The sequence below is a fragment of the Oreochromis aureus genome, linkage group 6 (assembly GCF_013358895.1).
Source record: "Oreochromis aureus strain Israel breed Guangdong linkage group 6, ZZ_aureus, whole genome shotgun sequence".
NCBI classification, from domain to species: Eukaryota; Metazoa; Chordata; class Actinopteri; order Cichliformes; family Cichlidae; genus Oreochromis; species Oreochromis aureus.
In genome coordinates, this window is record NC_052947.1 from 26,758,992 (window position 1) to 26,783,211 (window position 24,220).

The 24,220-nt window shown below is 39.7% G+C and overlaps 2 protein-coding genes and 1 long non-coding RNA gene across 7 annotated transcripts; 2 read left to right on the forward strand and 1 right to left on the reverse strand.

Annotated features, from left to right (window-relative positions):
• The first annotated feature begins 164 nt into the window (after positions 1-164).
• Positions 165-4,740, forward strand: si:dkey-45d16.4 (vicilin-like seed storage protein At2g18540). The gene is made up of 7 exons (XM_031728122.2): positions 165-295; positions 1,054-1,176; positions 1,371-1,512; positions 1,616-1,724; positions 2,357-2,447; positions 2,717-2,902; positions 4,587-4,740. The coding sequence occupies exons 1-7, from the start codon at positions 259-261 to the stop codon at positions 4,712-4,714; spliced, it is 816 nt and encodes a 271-aa protein (XP_031583982.1). The 5' UTR covers positions 165-258; the 3' UTR covers positions 4,715-4,740.
• Positions 4,513-7,293, reverse strand: LOC120440549. Of its 2 annotated transcripts, none has more exons than XR_005613333.1 (3): positions 7,176-7,293; positions 4,734-4,827; positions 4,513-4,619 (listed from the first exon to the last, which is right to left on the reverse strand). It is a non-coding gene; the product is annotated as an uncharacterized LOC120440549 (long non-coding RNA). The 2 variants fall into 2 exon arrangements; XR_005613332.1 differs by having other exon boundaries at positions 7,154-7,281.
• A 173-nt stretch (positions 7,294-7,466) lies between these two features.
• On the forward strand, positions 7,467-24,089 carry LOC116310972 (phosphoribosyl pyrophosphate synthase-associated protein 1-like). 4 transcript variants are annotated; one of them, XM_039613232.1, is made up of 13 exons: positions 7,483-7,628; positions 7,860-7,944; positions 8,034-8,146; positions 10,411-10,463; positions 10,559-10,625; positions 11,978-12,150; positions 13,082-13,197; positions 13,325-13,380; positions 18,477-18,622; positions 19,960-20,001; positions 21,642-21,712; positions 22,052-22,198; positions 23,589-24,089. In XM_039613232.1, the coding sequence occupies exons 3-13, from the start codon at positions 8,064-8,066 to the stop codon at positions 23,745-23,747; spliced, it is 1,113 nt and encodes a 370-aa protein (XP_039469166.1). In that variant the 5' UTR covers positions 7,483-7,628; positions 7,860-7,944; positions 8,034-8,063; the 3' UTR covers positions 23,748-24,089. The 4 variants fall into 4 exon arrangements, with proteins under 4 accessions (XP_031583815.1, XP_039469166.1, XP_031583807.1 ...); XM_031727955.2 differs by lacking the exon at positions 7,860-7,944 and having other exon boundaries at positions 7,467-7,628; XM_031727947.2 differs by having other exon boundaries at positions 7,860-8,146.
• The last annotated feature ends 131 nt before the right edge of the window (positions 24,090-24,220 follow it).

Here is a 24,220-nt window from a genome sequence, read left to right on the forward strand (position 1 = left end):
CACTCTCTGGAGCCATATGCTGTCACTACGTTCTGATAAATCAGTAGCAGAAGTCATCTATACGCGTACTTCAGCATTCGACCTGCTGTCCTCTGGCTTCATCTTGTGGTCAAACAGAGTAAGCGCAACTAAAGAAGAAGAGCGGTACCACATTGCGATTCTCTGCCAAGTTGAGTTACACGTCAGTAGGGAACCGGTACTGGTGAGTGGACGTGTACCGTGCACGTCAGGCGGTTCCCGGATGCACCAAACAGAAACATGGAACGGGTAGTGGTGGAAGTGCCGATCAACAACGGTGAGATTCATTCCACCTCCACGTCTAACGCGCCTTTCAGCCACTTAAATAACATCTCCTAAACAGCATTTGCTGCTGCTCTCGATTCGTGCAGAGATGCTCCTCCTCCTCTTACGCATTTGGTTCGGCATTAAATTTGCTGTAGCCACAGTGGCGCTATCAGTGCTTTACAGGTTGTCTCGCTTCTCTGATTAATCTGTCGTAGCTGCAGGCTGCTGTCAGCTTGTACACAGTGTGAAACAGTGTAGTCACAGAGTTGCTGTCATCTGTCAAATCGCAGCTCTGCAACTGGCACACTGCCTTTGCCATTTAACCTCTCTTCACCAATACAAAGGCCCAGTTTGTTCTCCATCGTGGTTTGTTGTCTTTTCCATTAACAAGCAGTGACATGCAATTGCACAATTAAACAATTAAGGAAAATAATCCAAACAAACAAAAAAACAAATAGATTTTAATTCTATTTTAATCAAAACACATTCGGTTTAATATTTCGCAGGAAGTCTATGTCAGGAAGTGCATTTTTTTTCTTTGATTTTCAAGATTGCTCTAGATTTTATAGGTGTTGTGCAAATTAAGATAATTATAATGCCACAGAGTCAAATTTATGTTTGATTTTCAAGTAGGTCAGAGGTCAAGGGGACTCTAAACTAAGCCCACTGTGTATAAAGAATGTCAGATCACCGATTCACCTTGCTATATTACAGCATGTTCTTTTCTACTATTTTGGAAAAGTTATCCTATTCTATTTCCAACTTAAGGTTTTTCCCTCGCCTGCCCTTCCACAACCCCACGAAAGCGGCAGGTGCGGTTTTCAGCACGCCATGACATCATCCTTCTGCGAGAGGTTATTGCACAGAATCCCTTTGCCTCCAAAGAGCCAGGTTTGTCTTTTTTTTTTAATGACTTGTGCTTGAATGCAGACAGCTGCATTTCCTGCAAGATAAATGTTTATGGTGTCAACAAAGTTTTCTGGAAAAAAAAAGTTGTATTAGTTTATTTTCTTCAAGTTGTTAATCGTGTCGTTATTACAAACCTCCTGTATACATTAAGATATGTGTGAACTGATTGCTGTCAGGACGGATTTGGGCACGCGTGGGCGAGATTATCACTGCTGCCCTCCAAGAGGAAAACTTTGAGGTGGATGCCAGGAGATGTAGGGAGAGAACCATGCTGCTGCTGGACTACTACAAGAAACAAGACTTTCCCAGCCTACGCAGGTTGGTTCAGTCAACAAAATTCCAAAACAGGAATAAAAGAAATCTTTGCACTGTATGCATGATGTACAGTATGAGCACGTGTGTGTGCTTTTCCTTTATTCAGGTTTGGAACAGAAAGATTGTATGCCCAGAAGGAGGATCTGCTCCATGAGGTTTTAGAGCTGGAGGCTGAGAAGGGGCTCCTAGTCAGCAATGATGGCACAAAGTACCAGGTGAGTAGCCTTATTATTGTGTCAACAGAGAGAGAAGAGCATGTGAATGTATACTACAATGCTAGTGTAAAACAATGCCTTATTTAATAAGGTCTAAGTCATCATAGATGATAACTGTAATACCAACCCTACTGCAACCCTGTATTTTTGAGAAAGGCACTTTCTTCTGTGGAAGAAAATGAGAATATATATATATATTGTTTTGGACAACATAGACCTCAGAGGGTTGCTTTAGAGGGGTAGATAAATCGTGTAAGTTATAGTATTTCACTTTTTTTCTATACAGTTATAGATTTATCTTTTGGAAATATGGCTCACCAGATTAATGGGAATACTAAGAAAGAAAACATTTTAACATTCTCTGTAACAATCTGCCTAATTTGCTGCTCATAGTTTAGCTTATACCCACAATTACACAAAGGAAGGGCATCTGGCATAAAAATCTCTCAAATCAAACATCCAGGAAATAAGGAAACAGCTAAAAATCACTACATGTAGCACAATCAAGCTCAAATCATTTGTTGCAGCATTTTTTTCCAAAGCACCATACTCGCAATCATAAAGTAAGCAAAGACATTGAATAAAATGTATATTCTTTGTTGTTGAAATGATCTCTCCCTTATATTTCTTAGGATGATGAGCGGAGAAATCGAGTTGCAGAAGAACTAAGTCTACCAGAACAGGACAAACCCAACATCACAATCCCGCAAACAACCACTACAGGTGAACAGATTCAAAACACAGACACAAAGGATGTGTAATCCACACTGGTGTCACAGACGCTGTTTAATGTTTAAACTCTTAGTGTCATAACAGCTGGGAAAGGCAGTTTAGTTTACACAGTATCGTGGTTATTGTTCATTAAATCACCATGATTTTTCAGTTAAAATCGTGATTCAAAGTAAAGACCCTTAAAAAAAAAGAGATAAACTCTTTCTATTTCTGCTGTGGTAGCTTTAGGAACAGTAGCCTGAATTTTAACATAATTACAGAACAAGAAGAAGAGCGTGAGGAAATGACAGAGCTGTCAGCAGCGCCCACAGCCAAGCGGCCCTGCCAGTGCTGCTGCCAAACCTACTCTGAGATTCTCAGCTTCTTGGAGAAACGCTCAGAGGCGGAGCAGCGGCTTCGAGAAGAAGAGCTCGCCTTGCGCCGAGAGGAACTGGAGATTCAGAGAAGTACGATTTTTGCCATGGTCCTTGTAATATCTGCTGGTTTCGTTATTGGCTTCATGCTTTTAGTTATCTCTGTTGCTGTTTTCTCTATTCCCCTGTCTATGTCTTCATGTTTAGTTAACCTTTATAGTTCAGTGTTATTTATTTATTTAATTTTTGCCTGACTCCCCCTCATTAGTTCCACCTGTGCTTTAATTGTTCCCATTTCTTATTTCCAGTAGCCCAGGCATGAGAGTACTCAGTGGGCACTTAATTAGGTACACCTTGCAAGTACTGGGTTGAATGCCCTTGTGCCTTTAGAACTGCTTTAATTATATGTGGATTACATTAAGCAAGGTGCTGGAAACATTCATCATAGGTATTGGTCTATGTTGAGATGAAAGCATTCAAGATTCAAAGTGTTTCTTTGTGCAATGAAATTCTTCCTTTGTTGTCCATACACAAATGCCAAGTTAGGTTGAAGGAACAAGATAAATAAGGATAAAAATAATGAAAGATAAATGAATAAGTACAAAAATAAGTAAGTGAAGACAAGTGAGGTATGCAGATGTAAATGTAGATGGATGTACAAAGGAGCTTAATGTGCAAAATGAACTTAGTGTGCAAAGTGTCCTGATGTGCAAATTGCAGTTGAAGTAGGTCAGCTGTTCAGGAGTCTGATAGCAGTGGGGAAGAAGGAGTTGTTGAGTCAGGACGTTCTGCATTTCACACTTCTAAACCCTCGTCTGGAGGGCAGAAGTGTGAACAGTCCGTGTTGGGGGTGTGTGGGGTCTTTGAGGATCTGAGCATGACACAGTTGCTGCAGATTTGTCGGCTGACCCTATATGATGCAAATCTTCTGTTCACCATGTCACTAATAAGACACAAGTAGCCTGTGACATTTAAATGATGCTAGATCCTACTAATGTGTTCCAAGAAAACATGAGAAAACATGCCCCCACACTATTAACATGACTATCTTGAAGCACTGATACAAAGCAGAATGGATCCATGCTTTTATGTTTTTTACGCCAAATTCTGGTTCTACCATCGCTATGTTGGAGCAGAAATCAACACTTAACTGATCAGGCAACATTTTTCCAATCTTCTTTAAAGTTTTGTCAAGTTTGGTAAGTTTTTGTGACCCAAACTGTAGCCTCAGATTCTGTAGCCAAAAGAGTAGCATCCAGTGTGGTCTTCTGCTTCTGTAGCCCATCTGCTTTAAGGCTCAATGTGTTGTGCATTCAGATATGCTCTTCTGCATACCTTGCTTGTAATGAGTGGTTATTTGAATTACTTGACATGTTACCTGAATTACTTGAATTAATATTAAATAACTGGCATCAGGGAGGTATTTTCTTCCACAGAAAACTGCTTTCACTGGATATTTTGTGTTTTTTGGACCATTCTCTGTAAACAGTGGCTGTGTGGCAAAATCCCAGGGGATTTCCTGAGGTACAGAGATCACCCTGTCTGCCATGCCAGATTCAAAGTCCCCTAAATCAGCTTTTTTTCCCAGACTGATGCTCATTCTGAACTTCCGCAGAACTCAAGCATCATGTTTAGGTTATTAAGTTATTTAAAATGTAGGCGTGCATGAATACTACTCAAATGAAAACAAAACTCTCTAAAACTGATCTGAAAATAATTTTATGAAGATTGTCGAGCTGCCGTTGTGCTGACATCCATTTTCACTTCACGTTTTCAGGTAAGATCGCTCTGGAGAGAGAACGTCTGGGAGCTGAGAGAAAAGAGAGAGAGCGGAGATTTGAGCTTGAGAGCCAAGAGAGGCAGGTCATCTTGGACCTTTTAAAAGAGAAGGTGCTGAAAGGCTGACAAATTAAAACTTTATCACCTGCATTTTGATGCATTTCTTTTAGTAAGTTTGCAGGGGTTGGGAGAGGGGAGGGCAAAGTTATCCACTAAAAAGAGGAAGGAACGCAGTGAAACTAGAAATGAAAAGATTATGAGCGTCAGATACTGGTTACCTAGAGAAATATGTGGAATTGCTTGAAAAAGTGTTCAGACATCTCATATGTTGTGCACCTTTCTTTTGTTTTATAGTCTTAAACTGGTAAAATTGGCTTTTCCTCATCAAAGTACACTCAATAACTTATTTTTACGGGACAAAATTGATAAAACCACCTGGCCTGTTTCCCCATACATAGTAAAGCATAGTGCTGGTAGTATCATGTAATAGGGTTCATAAAGAAACTTAAATATGAATTTAATTATGCATTTAAAATGCATTTTGGACACTTCCAATTTACTGAAAACAAATCGAGATCCTTTAGAAATATTGGAATAAAGTTCAGAAATCCAGGTGTGCAAAGGCTCTGAATATTTTTGCACATAAGAGATTTCAATTTTTTTTTCCAAATTTTAAAAAATGTTTTATCACTTCGAGGAGATTTTAAATTAATGGGACAAAAAGACAGTTTCATTCATTAGAAATGAAATATAAGGCACAAAAACTGTGCAAAGTTTGGAGACTAAATGTAGCTGCAGAATTGACATACAGGTAATGACAGCATCTATAACAATCAGTCGGCACAAACTGATCCATACTAATTGCTATAGATGTTAAGAGACTAGCTGAGTTTTATTTCTCCTGACAGTCTGAATTAGGTTTTTATAGCACTGCAGTAGCTGAAATTAAGTAATGAAAAGCATAAATAGGTGTGGTGTGGCATCTTAGGTGTGGTGACCAACTGAGCCAGAACTGGCAGTCAGGATCATTGTTTATGTTCTGTTATATAAAGTCAATAAACCTAGCCTTTTCCTAGAATGACACCAACAACATTATAAGCTCTTTTCAGAGAATGTACAATTGTTTGCACTGCTAGAATGAAAAAAGCAAACATAATTAATACATAATAGAGCCTGTATATTTAGGAAATTGGAGTTATGGGGACCTAAATGTTTCTTAGCTCTGTAGCATTTACCCAGATAATTACTTTACACATGCCTTATTTAGACATTTTCTAACTGAAGGCATTTTAAACATAGAAGTAAAACTATATTTTACCGAGAAAATTGCTGTATTTTGAATGGTAAGCACTTTTTTAATGCAAAAATTCAGACTATAACAAGCCAAGAAGAATAAGTCACCTTATTCTTCAGATTGTAAGAATAGGGGTTTTTTTGTTCTTAATAAAATTACATTGTAATAAAATATTAAAGAACTAATTAATGAAAAGTGAGCACCCTTTTGTAAGTAGTTTAATTTAGCCATTTAAGTTGCTAATCTCTCGTAGGGATCGGTCATCTATAGAAATTACAGTATATATGTTCACGATGCAGCACTTTTTAAAAAACATTTTCTGCTGATGTACAGATTGGTTTTTTTATGATCACTTTAGTTTACAGATAGCACTACTGTGAAATTATATAGAAAACAAACTTGAAATGTTATTTTTCCTTACAGTGGGTCTCCACAATGTGTTCTATAAAATATAAGGCAGATAAACAAATTGTTTTAACCTAAAAAAGGTAATGATGTCTATTCCTCAAATAAAACAAATGGTAAAGCGTGTTTGTGTGGCAGTTTATAATCAACATTGTTTACATTTACCCCCTCTTATTCAAGCACAGTATGTTTTAGAATCAAATATACTGCATGTCATAGTGCTGTTATGAAGTGATTCATCGTTATCGTCCATTAATCTCTTAAATATTTAAACTCGGGAGGTGGAAGGTCTTAGGTCTTGCAAAAAGGACCTTTTTGTGTGAACTCACATGGAGCAAGTTACTTTCCCATTATATGCAGGGTTGTTTACTAGCAAATTTGCAGACTCTTGACTAGATTTGTTGTATAAGCTTGACAGACATTTTATTTACTTTATAAAGATATATCAGTCACACTACTATAGCAATGAGGGTGGTCACTTTTAGGTAACATGTTTCTCTTTATTTTTCTTTTTATTACTTCTCATTTTCCAGAATTTGTTCGTTTGTTTTGCTTATCAAAATGCAGCTCAAATGCAGACCTTGTCAGGAGGCAATAACCTATGCACAAACACACACAAACTTATTCCATGGGGAAATTATCTTGTCTAAGACAGTAACTTGTCTGTACACCTGCACACCTGCACTAAAATATGGGGATTAATAAAAATATATATTAAAGAGGCTAAAAAATGTAGTAAATATGACAGGTTTTTCAGTAGAGATGTAAAATTAACTTAAAAACTCTGTATCTTGTAAATGATTTGATACAGATAGCGTTTTTTGTTTCTTTCTTTTTAAAGTTATTTTAATCTGCTGATACTGCACCTTAGACCGAGCGATTACTCACTCGCTCCAGCGTTGCCTCATACGATTTAAAGCAAGAATCCTTCTTTCCATTGCAGCCCCTATAAACAGTGCATGGACAGAGGGGTAAACCAATCCTCGCAGGTCCCACCACATTTCTTTTTTACTCCGTTGCGCTTTAGTTTTAGGTAATACGAATCCCGGTTTCTGATTGGTTAGAAATTTAATCACGCGCGCCTACTGTTTCCATCTTATTTCTGATTGGCTCTTCAGCTGTCAGTCGCGACTTTCCCAACATCCAATGAGCGTGTGCACGTGGCGTTTTCTCTTACTGCGACGGCTTTGATACAGAAAGTTTTACCGCAGCCACATTTTAATTATCCGGGCGACGTGTTTGCAGCAGCGGGTTGTAGCTGTACCTAAGGCTGCTTTTGGCATCTTTCAGTTCCCTTTATACTTTCGAAAAGCAGCGCGTTCGCTCTGAATGCGTCACAGCGTAAGTGACCGCATGAAAACGGAGAGCTCAGCTTTCCATCTGCTGTGGACTGTGGTAGAGCGGGGGTTTGTGTGGCGGTTGGCGAATTGTGGGTGGTCGTTGATTCGCTAACGCTAGTGTTGCGTCCGCATTACACGTGGAGCATGTGCTCTTTGTTGGTGTAGCGTATATACAGTGTTTTTGGTTATAGAGTTTTAGTGTTAATTGTATGTTTATTGTATGTAATTTAAGAATCGTCTGCATGGCTGAAATCTAAAACGTGCTCGAACTAGATTCAAGTATAGTAGTCGGTTTTCAGCTAAATTGGGCACTTAAGGTAAACAAAGCCAGAGCCCACAGTGAGTCCAAACCAACATGCCAGTTAGACGCTTTGGGGGTCACAGGTCTTTGGTCTCTCATTCTCAGTCCCCAAAGCTGTCCTATGGTTACACGAAAATGAACATTGCCAGAGGTGGCTACCGTGTTTTTTCTGCCAACTCCTCCGCCGCATGCACCGAGCTGGCCCAGAAGATAACAGAGTAAGTGAAATGAATAACTGTTGACTTAATGTGTTCGTGTCATTGCAACATATTTAACGATTTAATAACGATGAGTACATAGCCATGTTGCTCCATGTGTGTGATGTTGACATGGCCTTGCTAGCCAGTCAAGTTTCTGTCAAAACACCACGTTACAGCTGCACGCGGGTGACTTTACGTTGTTTTTAATTCAGTGCGACAAAAACAATCACTAGTGTGAAAACTGTGGACCAAGGCATGACAATCACACTACTCTCGCCACAAGATGATGGTGTAACTGCTCAGCGTAGTGTGACCCAGTGTCCATGGCCTACATTCATGCATTACGTAATGCATTTTCAAAACATCCTTTTAACACACTACAACAAGTTTTATGGCAAATACTGAACCAAAGATCAAAAGCATTAGAAACGGAGATAAAAAAAAAAAGACTGTTCTCTGAACATTTTAAGAAAATCCAATTAGTGGATATGCATCACCTCATTGTACCTGAAGATGTAACAGTAAATCTGCTGTAAGTGCCTACATATTAGTTATATGTTCAAGTATTGATGTTTACTTCAACTAAACTGCCTCTCTTACTTTTTGATAACTGATTGCAGATGTCATTAAATTATGGTCTAACTATTTAATTGGCTTATTGGTTCTAAAACCTGATTTATGTATACTCCAATTTATGTACTTTAATGGTCAACATAACCAAAACTGACACTTTTCCTGAAAATCATTTTATTTTGATGTGCTATTACATAGTGACAAAACATTAAGGACAGCACTGTACACTGAAGAATTTTTTTATTAGGTAATCACAAATCTGGGTTTTTTTTCTGCAATGGGAGATAAACCAGGTAAACCTGTCAGACTTGTCAGTGGTAATCATTGTTACAAAGTTATTTAATTGGCCTTGATTCATAGAGCATGTACATGAGGCAGTGTTTCTTTTGGTTAAAAACAAGTGGTTCTCTTACTGTAATTTGACAGCATCCTTTGTTTTGTTGTTGTTTTTTTGCACCTGTAGCCTTGTCAGATGGCCAGATGGAAGTTGCACTTCCCACCCAGTAGGGAGGGGAAAGAATCAAGGTTTCTTAGTTTTCAGTACTTGGCAAAGTTGCAGGAAATTTTTTTAGCCAGATTATGCTTGCATTTTCGTGCTGTGTTTTCTTGGGGAGCAAAGGTTTTAAAAAATGACGGAGAAAACGGAGAGAAAAATATTAATGAATACTGTACTGAATATTTATGCTGAGGTGCACTCAGAGGCTGGGTATGACTACGGCCCGAACAAAAGCGTCCTTATTTTTATTCTTCACTGGATGTGATGAAAGGAAAACAACACGCTTGTAACCTTCCCTGATTAGACAAATAGATCTTTCTATGAACGGCTAAAAGAAAAAAAAACTTAAGGAGCATGTCCCATATGTCCAACTCCTGTTTTTATTGGGCTACTTTATGGTACTGTCATAACAAAAAAAAAAGAGCTATCTCAAAGATTGTAACAAGTCTGAGATTTATGAATGCAAACAGGGTGAGGCAGCAATGCAGAGTACAGACCGATGGGTTCTCTGCTTGTTTTACTGACAGAGTATCCCACTGATAATAAGCAAAGACCTTACTACTCTGTAGTGTGCTTTAAACAGCAGGCAAGTTCATTTGTTGTAATGCTCATATATGGGATATATGTATTTTTTATATTAATAACATCATTATGTGCTCAATTAGACTCTGCTGTATTTGTGAAGTTTGTGGTGTCTGTGGCTGTTGCGTTTTGACCTAAATAACTTCTAGTTAAGATTTATATTTTTTGTAAGAACCACAACTTATCAGGGCCCAAAGTGAGGTGTTTACCTTTGAGACTAACAGTAAAGAAACAAAGTACAATTTCTATGATGTGATCCAGGGGGATAAAGCAAGTAAAGAAATGTCTTATTTTGTCTCACCAGTAAGCTCAAACTTCCAAATTTATATCAGAAAATATAAAAGGTCAGTTATCAGTGACCAAAATTATTTGTTAATTATTTGTATTTCTTAAAATCATTTAAGAAACTGATCATTTCACCTGTACAAATGGATTTTGACGATGTTGATAGCCAAAAATTATCAGGTTTGTTTTCACATATGAATGTAATAATTTTAAACTTTAATTCTTCTAGTTCTACTAAGCTGCTGGGCAGAAAATAGTGTCTTAGTACAAAAGTAATATTTACACGCTTCAGTTAGTGCAATACTCCAAGGTATGTTTTTTTAACTCTTTATTTTTTTTTCCCCAGGCGTTTGGGGGTGGAGTTGGGCAAGTCAGTGGTTTATCAAGAGTCAAATTCAGGTGAGGCCAAGCATTCAATGTCAAATATTAATGAACTATAGTTTCCTGTTGCCACAGTAACTCATGAATACATAAAAACTGTACTTTTTATTCAGAGACTAGAGTGGATGTGAAAGAATCTGTCCGTGGACAAGACATCTTTATCATTCAGACCATTCCCAGGTGAGAGAGAAGGATGTCTTTAGCCAAAAAAAAAAAAAAAAAAAATTCATCATTTAAAGGTAGTATTTGGTTTTATTAAATGTATCATCCAGCGACACCAATATTGAGTTAGAAAAAAACAAAAGAACAAACAAACAAAAAAAAGCATAGATTGGCCACCTGGCTTGAAAAGTTAGCTGGTTGTTTTGACCAGCTAGCATTCCTAATAAAGTGGCCAATGAATGTATATGTTTTACAAGAAGTGAGAGTGAACGGTTGGCTGGATTAGGTGGAACTGAAAAAGATGACCCCAAATGAATGCAAATGTATCGCTTTCTGTTTGATATGTAAATGAGCAATTAACTGCAAACACGTCAGCTAAGACAACTTTATACTTTGATAAAATAATAAAGTTCTGATCAGACACAACTCTTAAATCTGTTTATTTAATGTTCTAAAGTGAAATCAGTGTCTTTCAAAGCTTTATGTTACGAGCACGTGTCTTTATGTGACACAATAACATGGCCAGCTTTTTAAAATCTAGATATGATCTGAGATAGTTACTAGTACTTCTAACAGGAGTCGAAGCATATCTATTTTTGTGCTGTGACTCAGTTAAGTTTTTCTTTTCGTGTCATGTGAGGTGAGTTTTCCACTTTGTTTGTGGCTCTGGCTCTGAAAAACAACCAGAGATCATCGAGGTTGTCGGCTTCTAGAGCTTCTCCTATTGAGTGTGCACAGAGGGAGCAGATAACTCACCTTCCTATCTACATGTTGTGTCTTGCCATTTAAAAAAAAAAAAAAAAAAAAAAATAGTAGTCAAACTGGTCCAATAATAAAGTAAATAACTTTCCTGACAGTCATCATCACAGCACAGTTTTGATTTGTAGTTACTATAGGTCTATATAATGTTTTTCCTGGGTCAAACTTGTCATTTACGTTAGCTGACTTTTAAAGCTGTTCTTGTCTCGGGGTTCACAGGAAAAACCTGTTTCGATGGTGCAGGTTATTCGTAAGTGATGCAAATGTTTTTTTGTTTTTTTTTAAAGTTAACCTTTGTTCAGATACAGTGCTGTTTGCACTGGCTGTTGAGATGATGTTTGCAAGCAAATGTTTAATGGCAGACCAAACAGTTTCTTTCACCTCATAATTATAAAGCATCGTTCTGTATGTGTGTGTGTGTGTGTGTGTGTGTGTGTGTGTGTATATATATATATATATATATATATATATATATATATATATATATATATATATATATATTTTTTTTTTTTTTTGTCCCTAGATTCAGTATTCCATACCTGTACCTTGCAATCCGTGGCACCTGATATGGTCTCTTATTTCTTTCTTTCTTTTGATGTTGTGTTGTTCAGAGATGTCAACACAGCTGTCATGGAGCTGCTGGTTATGGCTTATGCCCTAAAGACGTCCTGTGCCAAGAACATCATCGGGGTCATTCCCTACTTTCCTTACAGCAAGCAGTGCAAGATGAGGAAGAGAGGCTCCATTGTCTGCAAGCTGCTAGCATCCATGTTAGCAAAAGCTGGTATATACACTGTTCTCATTTTCGTTGTCATCATTGTTTTGTTTTTTTATACCCAGTAAAAGAAAGTGCAGATTAAAGTGAACAGTCAATGACACTAAAAGTAGAAGGGGAGGTACATTAGGACTGTAGCTTGAATTGTGAAAATTGTTTAGTAGTGATGCTTCATCAGACCCAAGTTAAATTTTTTTCTTTCAGTCTGACTCAGTTTTTACCCCCCAGCCGTAAAAGGCTGGCGGGGGATTGTCGTCATCCTGCTGGCTGGGCGGTTGGTGTGGACACCCACGTTTTTGAATTTGATAACTTGAGAACGAGGGGTAGGAGTGTAAGGAGCAGGAGTAAGTGTGTGTCTTGCCTGCTTACTAGGCTTGAAGACAAGATTTGTTGCCTTTTTCCATGCATGTTTGTTTTTTAGTAACCTATAGCAGTTACTGTTATTGTAGTATTGTGGTCTTTTGCCAGAATGTTATTCATTGTCTAGTTTTTCAGTATGTTCCAGGTCTTGCTCAGTCATACTGTTTATGCTTCTTCCAAAGTGCCAAATGGCAAACAAATACCTGCAAGTTGGTAGAAAATCTTCATGTGTGATTATGAGTCAGCCACTAGAAGTTGTGAAATGTACAAATGTTTCAAAATTTGTGCACCATGTACAGGCTTGGAGATGTTGAAACTGTACATGTAAATACCCAAACGTATTGTTTTGCAAAATGTCCATCCTTTTTATCGTTAATTCCATTTGCTTATTTCAGTTGTCTTAGTTCACTGGCCTTAAAACCAATGATTTAATAATTTGCCAAATCTATCAACTTTTAAACAAATCAAATAAAAAATTTTTCTGTCACCAATCTTGAAGAGCTTTAATTTCATGCTACAGGGATTTCTGAAACTATATAGTCTCACACACATAAACATATGTCATGTGTTTGTACTGCAGGGCTAACTCATATCATCACTATGGATCTTCACCAGAAAGAAATCCAAGGCTTTTTTAACTTCCCCGTTGACAACCTGAGAGCTTCCCCTTTCCTCATCCAGTACATTCAGGAGGAGGTTAGGTTGCTTTTGTACTGTAGGCTCAACAAGACGTGCCTCCTCATCAAACATACACACAAATAGTGTTTTACTGTTATGTATTAATGGTTAGAGGTCAAGAGTATTTTTTTTTTTTTCTTTTCAGATCCCAAACTACAGGAATGCTGTCATTGTTGCAAAGTCCCCCTCGGCTGCTAAGAGGTAATTTGGCAAGTCTGACAATGCCGATATCTTTAAAGTTGCTATTCTGAAATACTTTAGTACTGTTTCTCTTGACTTTTTTGCCTTCACTATACTGAATGATGTATATGCAGTTTGATGTTTAAGGGGTATTTTCAAATTAAGCTGAAATAAAGTTTAAAGTGTTACCTTTTGTGGGCTAGAAAAAAGTCAGATAAAAACTACACACACCTTAGTATTCAAAACATAAAGACTGAATTAATGGTGCAGCCAGGTTTTTATAAACTGTAGGATGTTTTCAAGCATGAGGTTCTTCCTCATACTTGAGTTTTGAGTCTTGTGCTCAAAGTCACATGGATACTAAAGTCCCTATGGGACCTGCCTGGTGTGTGGGTCATTCTGTTAATATACTGTGAAAGCTAGTCCAGTAAGCAGCTTACATAACTAATAACCTATTGAAACTTTTTGGTCCTTATATGATCTTCTTAACATTTCAGGTGTTTGCTACATGCACTGTGCACAATTCTCTTCAGAGCAAGCTACACGTTCCACAGTTTTTTTTCCATTGTCACAGATTGAATCAGATGCTTGTTGTGTAGTAGCTTTATGGAATCATGTTTGCTGTTAGTTACATTCACAGAACATGACATCCTGTTTTTTAAGAAAAAAAATCATCACTAATCATAGGTTTAGCAATCATAGCAATAATAGGTTTCAGAGCTATTAACATTATGGGCCTGCACCATTTGTTTGCTTCGCTCATGTATGAACACACAGGCATTTATGCTAATTTAAGAAAGTAATATAAAAACATATATTCATGGTTCTTCTTTGCACACGACATATTAATTGTGTAAGACAAAGCAATCACTTACAGGCTCTGTTAGCATCACAGTTACTTGTTTAAAGACATGCATAACAGCACATTCCAGTAACCCCCATGTGCCACTGATCTTTTTTTTTTTTTTTTTTTTTTTGTCTGTCCCATTTGGTTCTTAAGCCATCAGAATTGTTGTCTGAAGACCAACAAGGATACCAAATGGATTTATTTTGCCAAATGGATCATCATGGCATTGCCGTATTGGTCCATTTGATCAAACTTTGTTGTTATTATTTATTTTATTTTCAGTTGTTACAGATGGGACAGACATGACGGGGGGATAGGAAAGGGAGAAAGAAAGAGAGGAAGGAAAAGAAAAACAGAAGGGAAAAGGGACAGTGAGAAAGGGCACTTACAAAGACAAAGAGAAAGAAAAAATCAAAAATCTCCTGGATCACCTGTTGAGAGAGAAAGAAGAAAAGACAAGCAAAAAAACAAAAACAAAGCAACATACTAAACACAACACCATCACGTTAATCTAGCTGAGTGTGAACAGCAGTAAATACTAAATATTGAAAGTTGTTGTGCAGCACGCAGGACAGACAGCGCACAATGTGCTTTGAAGTAGCAGCTAAGAAAGGTGTAGTTTATGTCTACGAACAGTGAACACCCGTGTGCACACCTGTGTGGATCAACGCGCTTGTATACAAAAGGTTTCCCATGTAACGGTCTGCTAGAGGGTGTGGAGGCCCATAGCCCCGTCCCCAGGGCATGAAGCAGGCATGGAGGAGATCCAGGCTCCAGACATCCAGAGGCCCCAGAGTGCGAGAGCCCAAGGAGGGGCATCCGTGCCACCTTCCTGGGAAGGGCTGAGGGGATCCCCAGACGAGGGGTCACCCAGTAGCCACGGAGCAGAAGCCAGAGGGGCTGCACCGGCGTGCCCGCCGGCTCTGCCGGCAGCCAGCTGTGCCAGAGTGAACCGAGTTGCAGGCCCCGAGGCCGAGGCCCGAGGGCCCCTTTGCCCCGGAAGAGGCCTGACCGAGCGACAGGCACCGGGCCCCGCCAAGTAGCCACGGGAGTGAGCTGGTGCATACCTGAGCGCCCAGCCCCGGACACCAAGAACCACCAATGCACCAACCCCTGAGGGCATCAGTTACCAGCAGGGAGTGTGGTGAGGGGAGATAGGCCTCCACACTTGGAGGGCCTGGGAGTACCCAGGAGGTGGAGTCTAAGACCCGACCTGACATATAGACACAGACAAACAGGCACACACAGACATAAACATGCTTTCCCACCCTCATGCACACATATACAAACACTCAGCACTCACCCAACGTAGGGATAGACATACATAGACATGTACACACAATCATACTCCCAAACATACTCTATGCCCGGGTCCAGGTACCTTGCCCCCAGAGGGGAAGCGGCACCCAGACCCAAGAGATGTGACCCTTTCCCCGGGGTGGAGGCAAGCAGACCGCCCCAGGCTCCGCAGCAGCAGCAGGGAGGCCAATCGGACAGCCAACACCTCCTCCCAGCCCCCGCCCCGATGGCTAGTAGAGAACGGGGTGTGTGAAGACCCCATACCTCCCTCCTCCCGCTCATGTGTAGTGTTGCTGCGTGTTGTTCTAAAGTGCATTTAAAACAAGGGAGGGCATGGTGCTGCTGCCAGAGAGCAGCAGGTGTTAGCACGGCCCTCCCGAGAACCCTCAATGTCTACATGGATTTAAAATTGAGAGGTGGGCACCGCGCCAGAGGTAGGGTTGAATACACAGACCGTCCTCTGGACGCCGTTAACGTGGTCACCCTCAAGGCCCTATATATATATATGTGTGTGTGTGTGTGTGTGTGTGTGTGTGTGTGTGTGTGTGTGTGTGTGTGTGTGTGTTATGAGAGTGTGAATAATGTGGATGTCTAAGTTGTGAAATAAAATTGAGGCACAGGTGGCCAGAAGGGGACAGAGGGGGGGAATGCCTCCCTGCACCCTGGTGACACACCCGCACCCCAAGGCCCTACCTGTGTGGGTGGGTGTGGTGGAGCGGGAAGAGGGAGGCAGCCGGGATGGGAGGAGGAAAGAAGGAGGGCAAGATGCCCTCCTTAGGGCCAGCTCCCCGGCTGACCCCAGTAGGCACCCCCGTCCTCTGGTACCCACCGAGGCAAGGGAGCCCAGGCCCATCCCGATCGGGGCCTACGGCAGCAGCACCGCTAAGCCCCACAGGACCTGGGGAAGCCCACCCCACCCCACCGCAGAGGAAACTATACCCACCCCAACATTCAATCATCTCCAGACTACACAAGACAACAGACACCCAGGTTAGGTTTATTCTCCACCTCTCCTGTGTCTCTCCCCACCTGCAGAGTGGACTTCTGCAAGGATGGAACAACCTCCCTGCCAGTTGAAGAGTCCCCAGTTAGGTCGATGCACCAGAGGCCCCTGCGCCAGGGCTGAGCCCCCGTGCACCCACCCGCCCACAACCTCGGCGACACACCGACGAGGACTGAAGCCCCAAGGCCCAGCCAGAGCCCCATCACGGAGACGAAGCACCCCAACCCCAAGCCCCCGCCTGCCCCGGATCCACTCAGGGGCAGCCAGGCTACCAGGCCAGTAACCCACGTCCGCCAGTACAGACCATCCCCAGCCCCGCTGCACGCAGCCACGAGGAGAACACCCTCTAAGAGCGACCAGAGCCACTCACCAGGTTATGACCACAACCCCGGGTTGTGCCCTCCAGGGATAACGCCTCTAGGGGTTCTCCTGGCGCCCTAAGCCCATCCCAACCTCTACATCAACCACAATAGCGAAGGCAGGACCAAACCATGACCCCCACCCCACTAGGTGATGAAGCCGATCAAAGGAGCCCAAAGGGATTGATCAAATGTGGTGGCAGAGGCTGTATCAAGACTAATGTGATCTATTAGATGGTTTTTATATTGATTAGAATTAAGATTATTTTTATTTTTCCAGTTAAGGAGGACCGTTTTCTTGGCAATGCATAGGGCTGTAAAAACAATGTGGGCTGTGTTTATTTCTGCAGTGACCTCATCCAAGTTGCTCAGCAAGCATACTAAAGGGAGGCTGGAATGTTACATTTCAGACACTTTGATAAGTCTTCACATAGCTCACGCCAAAACTTCTGCACTGGTGGACAGAACCAAAGGGCGTGGATGTAATTGTCTGGTGTATTGCCTTGACAGTGTGAGCAGTTGTTGGAAGATGTAAAGCCCATCTTGAACATCCGATGACCTGTATAGTGCACTCTATGTAGTATTTTGTATTGTATTAATTGCAGACTGGGATTTTAATCAATTTAAAGGTTTTTAAGCATACCTGAGACCAGAAGTTTTGGTCTAAGCTTACTGATAAATCTGCTTCCCACTTTGCAATAGGAAGGATATTGATTCATCTATTTTAGAAAGTGTTCTGTATATTTTAGATAATAATTTGGGGGATTTAAGAGTAAGAAAGTGTACCGCACTTGGTGGTGTTTGTAATTTAGCTTGACTGAGGTTAAATCTCTTTTTTACTTTTTTTTACTTATATACCAGCCACTGCTCTTAAAATTGTTTTGAAAATTTTATTTGCAAATGATAACATACACATAACAAAGACTTGATGTCGATGTTCATTTTGTGATCAGCTACTACACATATACAACTTGTAAGGATCTGAGTGTTATAAAAATAATTCCCAACACTATAAATGCTATATACATGTTAACGATACTGGTGCTCGAGGAAGTTCTTATAGTAACTTTAATCCAGATTGAGGAACCCATCTAGGGTTAAAATAAAATTAAAACCAAAGTGTAAAAGAAGGGGGGAGGGGCAGAAATAATACCTATAGTAATAACAGCAATGAGAATAAAAGGAACAAAATAATAATCATAATAATAATAATAATAATTAAGAAGGAATAACTTAGGAAAAGCAATTGTGAATAAAGCTGTTTTAACTTATTTTTAAAAATGACTAAGGTTGGAGACAACCTGACCTCAATGGGTAGTTGGTTCCAGCTATAGGCTGGTTGTAGGATGTGCAGTGCTTTGTAGGCTAAACTGGGCTGAAAGTGAAAGTGTGGACAAGCTAGAGACTAAATTAAGAAACAAAAAAATGCCTAACGGCTTGTATGGCCTCCTTATTGTGCTTTTGTGTTTTCAGTATACCACTTTTTCTTTGTTGGTATAATCTCTGTCCTTTGCAAACTTCTTTCTGCTCTCTTTTCTCTGTGTATTTTTTATGTGTTGTTTTTGTCAGTTTCTTTGACATTGTGTGTCTGCATGTTTGTCTGTCCTAGAGCTCAGTCCTATGCTGAGAGGCTGCGACTTGGGCTGGCAGTGATACACGGGGAGGCCCACCACTCAGAGTCCGATATGGCTGATGGTCGACATTCTCCCCCTCTGTCTCGAGCTATCACAGGACACACTGGCCTGGAGCTACCATGTAAGATAAACGGTGCAAACTGATCTGTATCTGTTGTTGTTGTTTTTCTTTTTTCTTTTTTCTTGAAGCCTTGATGGTCATTCACAGATATTATAATTTTACTGGGAAAGTACACTGTTTTATGACTAACTCTGTTTTTTGTTACTGGCTGTCTTTAGAAAAATTCTTTTTTATTTTCATGTTGATTGTTAGAAAGATTCCACAAGCTCCCTGTTCCTGTTTTGATTCTTTGCCAAGACACCAGCAGTGTTCTTTTAATGTTTGACTTCCTCAATTCTTACCTTAGTGTGCATAATAGTCATGAGAGCTGCCCTGTAAAACAGCACTGGCAGAGTCCTGACTGAGAGGCTCTCCCATTGCATATTATTTATTTTGACCACTAACTCATTGGTATATGCCAGGTTTAAAACAATGTGTTGTCAAACATGACATTTTCAGTAAGAGTATAATGTTTATTCAAACTTCGGGACCATAAATATAGATTAGCATCCATCCATCCATCCTCTCCTGCTTATCAAGTTCAGGGGGCTGGAGCCTATCCCAGCTACCAAAGAGGGACAGATGGGGTACACCTTAGACAGATCACTGACCTGTCACAGAGCCAGGAGAGATTAGCCCTATTTGGTTAACTCTGACACATTTGCATGATTGATCCAAGTCAGGGTAATTGATATGCGTTCTCCCTTTTAAATAAAATAAACAGAAAGCCTCTTCTTTGTATTCACTATGAACAGACAACTACATCTGATCATAATTCAGATCAAAACCATTTCATTCATTTGTGCTAAGCTTGACAGATAGACCTCCATAAACTGGCACGGTGCTGTAGGCACTGCAGGAGTTTTAAAAATGTTAACACATTTTAAGATAAGAGTAATGCTGATGGCACAGTAACAAACAGCAACATGTGCAGTTTTCCCAAAAGCTTGCAGGCCAGCTCTGCCTCAGACATTGTTATAACCACCTGTGAAATATTGCAGGCGCTTCCTGCCACCGTCCCTTCCTTCATTTCAGCGCCAGATTTATTTCCCTCATCTCATTCCATCCTATGTCCTCTCCTTTCAGCTAAACCATCTTCCCTGTTCTCCCGCCTCAACTTGGAAATATGTCAGCAATATCTTTTTGCTCTCTCCAGCAAGGGCTGAATCTGACTCTTCTTATGTCATCACCCCCAATTTCACTTTGCATTGATTACATAAAATGTCAGTCCATGGTTCACAAAGGCCCTTTAGCTCTAAGCCCGGCTGCTCTGGGTTTTTAGAATAATTTTTGGGAGGTATTGAATTATTTGTCTAATCGTGCCATAATGTTTTGTACCATCCTATTCTTTTCCACAGCAAGCAGCAGACAGGTCCCATTCCCTGGGATAGAGCTCCCAAGTATGATCATATTGCCTGAATCCATTCTTGCCTCCTATTGATTGTTTATGCTTCCCTGCATGGAGTGACAGTGAGTTGCTGAAGGCTTCCACTTCTAAGTGGCACTGGTCACTTGCAAAACCTGAATGAGGTTTCCTCTTTTTAGGATTGAATCACTACTTTTTTCCTATCACACACTGTTCTGAAAAATGAATACGGCATGTCACACTAGCACTGTGACTACATTTCAAATTGACGTTAATAAAACCAGTTAGTGCAGAAAAAGAAGGGTTATACCCCATACCATGTCAACATTAAATACTGTGATTAAGTAGAGTACTTTTGTGACCCACAAAGGTATTTACACTGAATTTCACATACACTGAGTGAAATGCACTGTCTTGATATTCATCTTTGAGCCACAGTGTCTGATGAGTGTTCATGGTAATTGCTGGAAGCCTTCAGTTTTACATCATCTGTTAAAATAATGATTTTATAAAACTAATAATTGTTACCCGAGTGAGAAACTCTTAAATGAATGATATTATGAATAAAGTATTAAATTATGGGCTGAAGAAAAGCCTCTAGGCCAGGGATAGGCAACTCCAGGCCTCGAGTGCCGGTGTCCTGCAGGTTTTAGATCTAACCCTGGGTCAACACACCCGGATCAAATGATTAGTTCATTACCAGGCCTCTGGAGAACTTCAATACATGTTGATACAGCTGATTCAAATTGCTAACATGTATTTGACCAAGGACACATTTAAAACCTGCAGGACACCAGGACTCGAGGCCTGGAGTTGCCTACCCCTGCTCTAGGCATATTAGCATTTTAGTGTTAACTCAAAACTCTTGTTTATTAATTGCTTAACATGGTGGCTTAACACCACCCTTTGATAGTTGTGTTTTGCACTGTGATTGCATCATCTTGTTTGAAGTTTCTGTTTTTCAGTTTTAGGTGTCAGATTCTGCGTGATTTCTTCTGTCCAAAACGGCTAAATAGTATTGAGACTTTAGTTTCATGACTTCCTTCTCAATCCAGAAATAACTATTTTAAAATGTATATTTTGCACAGTAGCCTTTGTTCATCTGATTTTTGGCATTATTGGGACTTCTACGTGGGAAACGCAACAAATAAGACGCGTTGAGTTTTAGACCTGAATCGATTTTTGCTTGAAATCCCTTCAGGTACATTTTAATGTTATATGTTTGGGTTGAGCAACTTGAATTTCAATGACCCTTAGTGAATCTCCAAGATGAACCTTTTTATATTCTTATGGTCGTAAATAGTGTTTTGGATTACAAATAAGAATCGATTCTGGTCTGTGTTTTCTAAGGGAAACCCAGTTCTGCACTCATATCTACCACTGTACCGAAAGCAGCTGTACGTCTTGGTTTGGATTTAGTTGGAAGGACAAATGTGAAAACTGTGGAATTATATATTTTGCCAAAATCTTAACAGTTTAAATGGTACTGTGGTAGCTTGAAGCTTATTGGGTTAAAGCTGTCTTGCATGGTGTTTGCAGGTTTTAACCAAATCCCTTCTCACCAAATGTTCCTTAACTTTACCTCATTCCAATAAGCTTCATCTGATTTGGGTTAAAAGAAAAGACCTGTCCTTTTTTTCCTGAGAGTAATGCTAATATTGTTGTGTCTTTTAGTGATGATGGCAAAGGAGAAGCCCCCTATCAGTGTTGTTGGCGATGTAGGAGGCCGAATTGCCATCATTGTTGTAAGAGCTCTAAGTTTTATGTGATTATCTTAAAACAGTTTAGAAATCCACTATTTTAACTGAATAATGGCATCTCATACATATATGTATTGGTTGGAAACAGCTTTAGTGGGAGGTTTATAAAAAAGTGCAGTGTGATCATATCTTTTCCGTGTTCAGAATTTATTGCTAATTTTCAATAAATTAACAATAAATAATCCTCTTTCCAATAAAAGATTTCAAATATGGTTAGTAATGCCACTGCATAAGCTACAGGGACGGAAAAGGCTTCTTTTTGTTAACACCAAAATGTAAATGTTGAAATTCAGTTTTTGTGTGTATGTGTGGGCATTTTCTTAGGATGACATTATAGATGATGTGGAAGACTTTGTTGCAGCAGCAGAAATTCTTAAGGAGAGGGGAGCGTACAAGATCTACGTCATGGCTACACATGGCTTGCTGTCAGCAGAGGCTCCGAGACTAATAGAAGAATCTGCTATTGATGAGGTAAAATAATATGCACTTAGATTATAAATGCAATTATAATTAATTGATTATAATTACCCGTTACTGACATTAACTTTTAGCAGTCCATGGAAACGCATCAGCATTAGAGATCTGCTGTAGTCTTTCTGTAAAAGTAAAATTTATGGGTAAAAAATTTCACAACCAAACCTTCGAAGCAGTCTCATCCTAGATATGCATGCAGTGGCCACTTAATTAGGTACACATTTTCATTAATAATGCTGTCTAATCAGCCAAGCACATGGACATGTCTCAGTGCATTTAGGCATGTAAACTTTGTCAAGATGACCTGCTGAATTTCAAACTGGGCATCAAACGGGTGATTTAATGATTTTAAGTGATAGAATGGTTGGTGGTGCCAGATTTGCTCATCTGTTTTTCAGAAATTGCTCATCTATTGACATATTCCTCTTCTCGGGGAGAGAATGCCTGAGTCATGTCAAAGGAAAATGGCCAAACTGATTTAAGCCTGGGTTTCTGCTGCAACATTGGGGTGTTAGGGTCAGAATTCAGTGTAAACATGAAAGCGTGGCTCCATTCTGCATCGTTTCAAAGCGGATAGTGGTGATGTTATGGTGTGGGGAATAATTGCTTGGCACGCTTAGAGCTGCTTCCAGCAAGTTAATGCGGCATGTTACAAATGGATCTAATTATCCCAAACTGGTTTCTAGAATGTCACAGTGAGTTCATGCTCTCAAATGGCCTCCATAGTCACCAAATCTTGATTCAATACAGCACTTTTGGGATGTGGAATGGGAGCTTCTCATCATAGATGTGCAGCTGACAAATCTGCAGCAACTGTGAGATGTCATCATATCAATATGAGCCAAAATCTGAGGAATGTTTCTAGAACCTTGTTAAATCTATACTACAAAGAACTAAGGCACTTCTGAAGGAAGTAGGAATCAAACCCAGTACTAGCAGGTTGCAGCTAATAAAGTGTGTGGTGATGTACATCTACTATATATCTAATGAGATGTATTCCTTCCCATAATTTCCATAAGGGAAATTAACAATCATAATGTTTTGTGTATATTAAAACTTTATTTGTTCAGCTTTTTATGCTTTCATGCTTGGGTGTTGTTTTGTGTTCTAGCTTAAGAAAGAACAAAGTTCGAGAGTTTGGGTGAAATAATTGCTTTTAGTAATAACAGACGTAATGAATGAAAAATACCATTTTATTAACATGAGTAAAATTACAAGATGTAACAACATTTGACACACGCAAAATAGAAAATGCACTACTAAGTAAAGCTTTATTTGTCCTTAACTTCCGGTGTTGTTAAATAATAGAAAATTTAAGATTGTGCTTCAAAGAAAGGCTAAACCTGTGTAAAATACTTTGAGACCAAAGGGTACATTGTGCTTCCAGGTGGTGGTGACCAACACTGTTCCCCATGAGGTCCAGAAGCTTCAGTGTCCAAAAATCAAAACCGTGGACGTCAGTATGATCTTGGCTGAGGCGATCAGACGCATCCACAACGGAGAATCCATGGCCTATCTGTTCCGCAACATTGCTATGGATGACTGAGGCAACACACATGTACATTTAGGCTACATCATTAATAAGCACATACACTGAGGACCAAGAATCTAGTTTACTTTAAGCTCGGCTTTTAAGCTGTTACAGTTTGTTTTCCTGTTAATCCTTAGAGAATAACTGACTCTGTGTATTGTATGTTACATATGAAACTCAGACTTTGCTTTATTTCTCTTATCTGTTACACAGAAGAACTGTATACACTACTCAATGGTTTCACTTCACTAATGTGTCCTTCATACAGTCTGACAACTTAAATGTCACAAATGATGTATCACGTGGACCCTCTCATTACACTGTAGCGCGTGGCAAATAAAGCTGTTCTTCATGGGGCTTTTTTATGTTTATTTTTTATCTATTAATTTATTTTTTTGATACCATCTTGATTCAGAATGATAAATGCTAAGCTGAATAACTGGGTGGGGAAGTAAAGCTCTACACCACATCTAGCATTTTCATATACA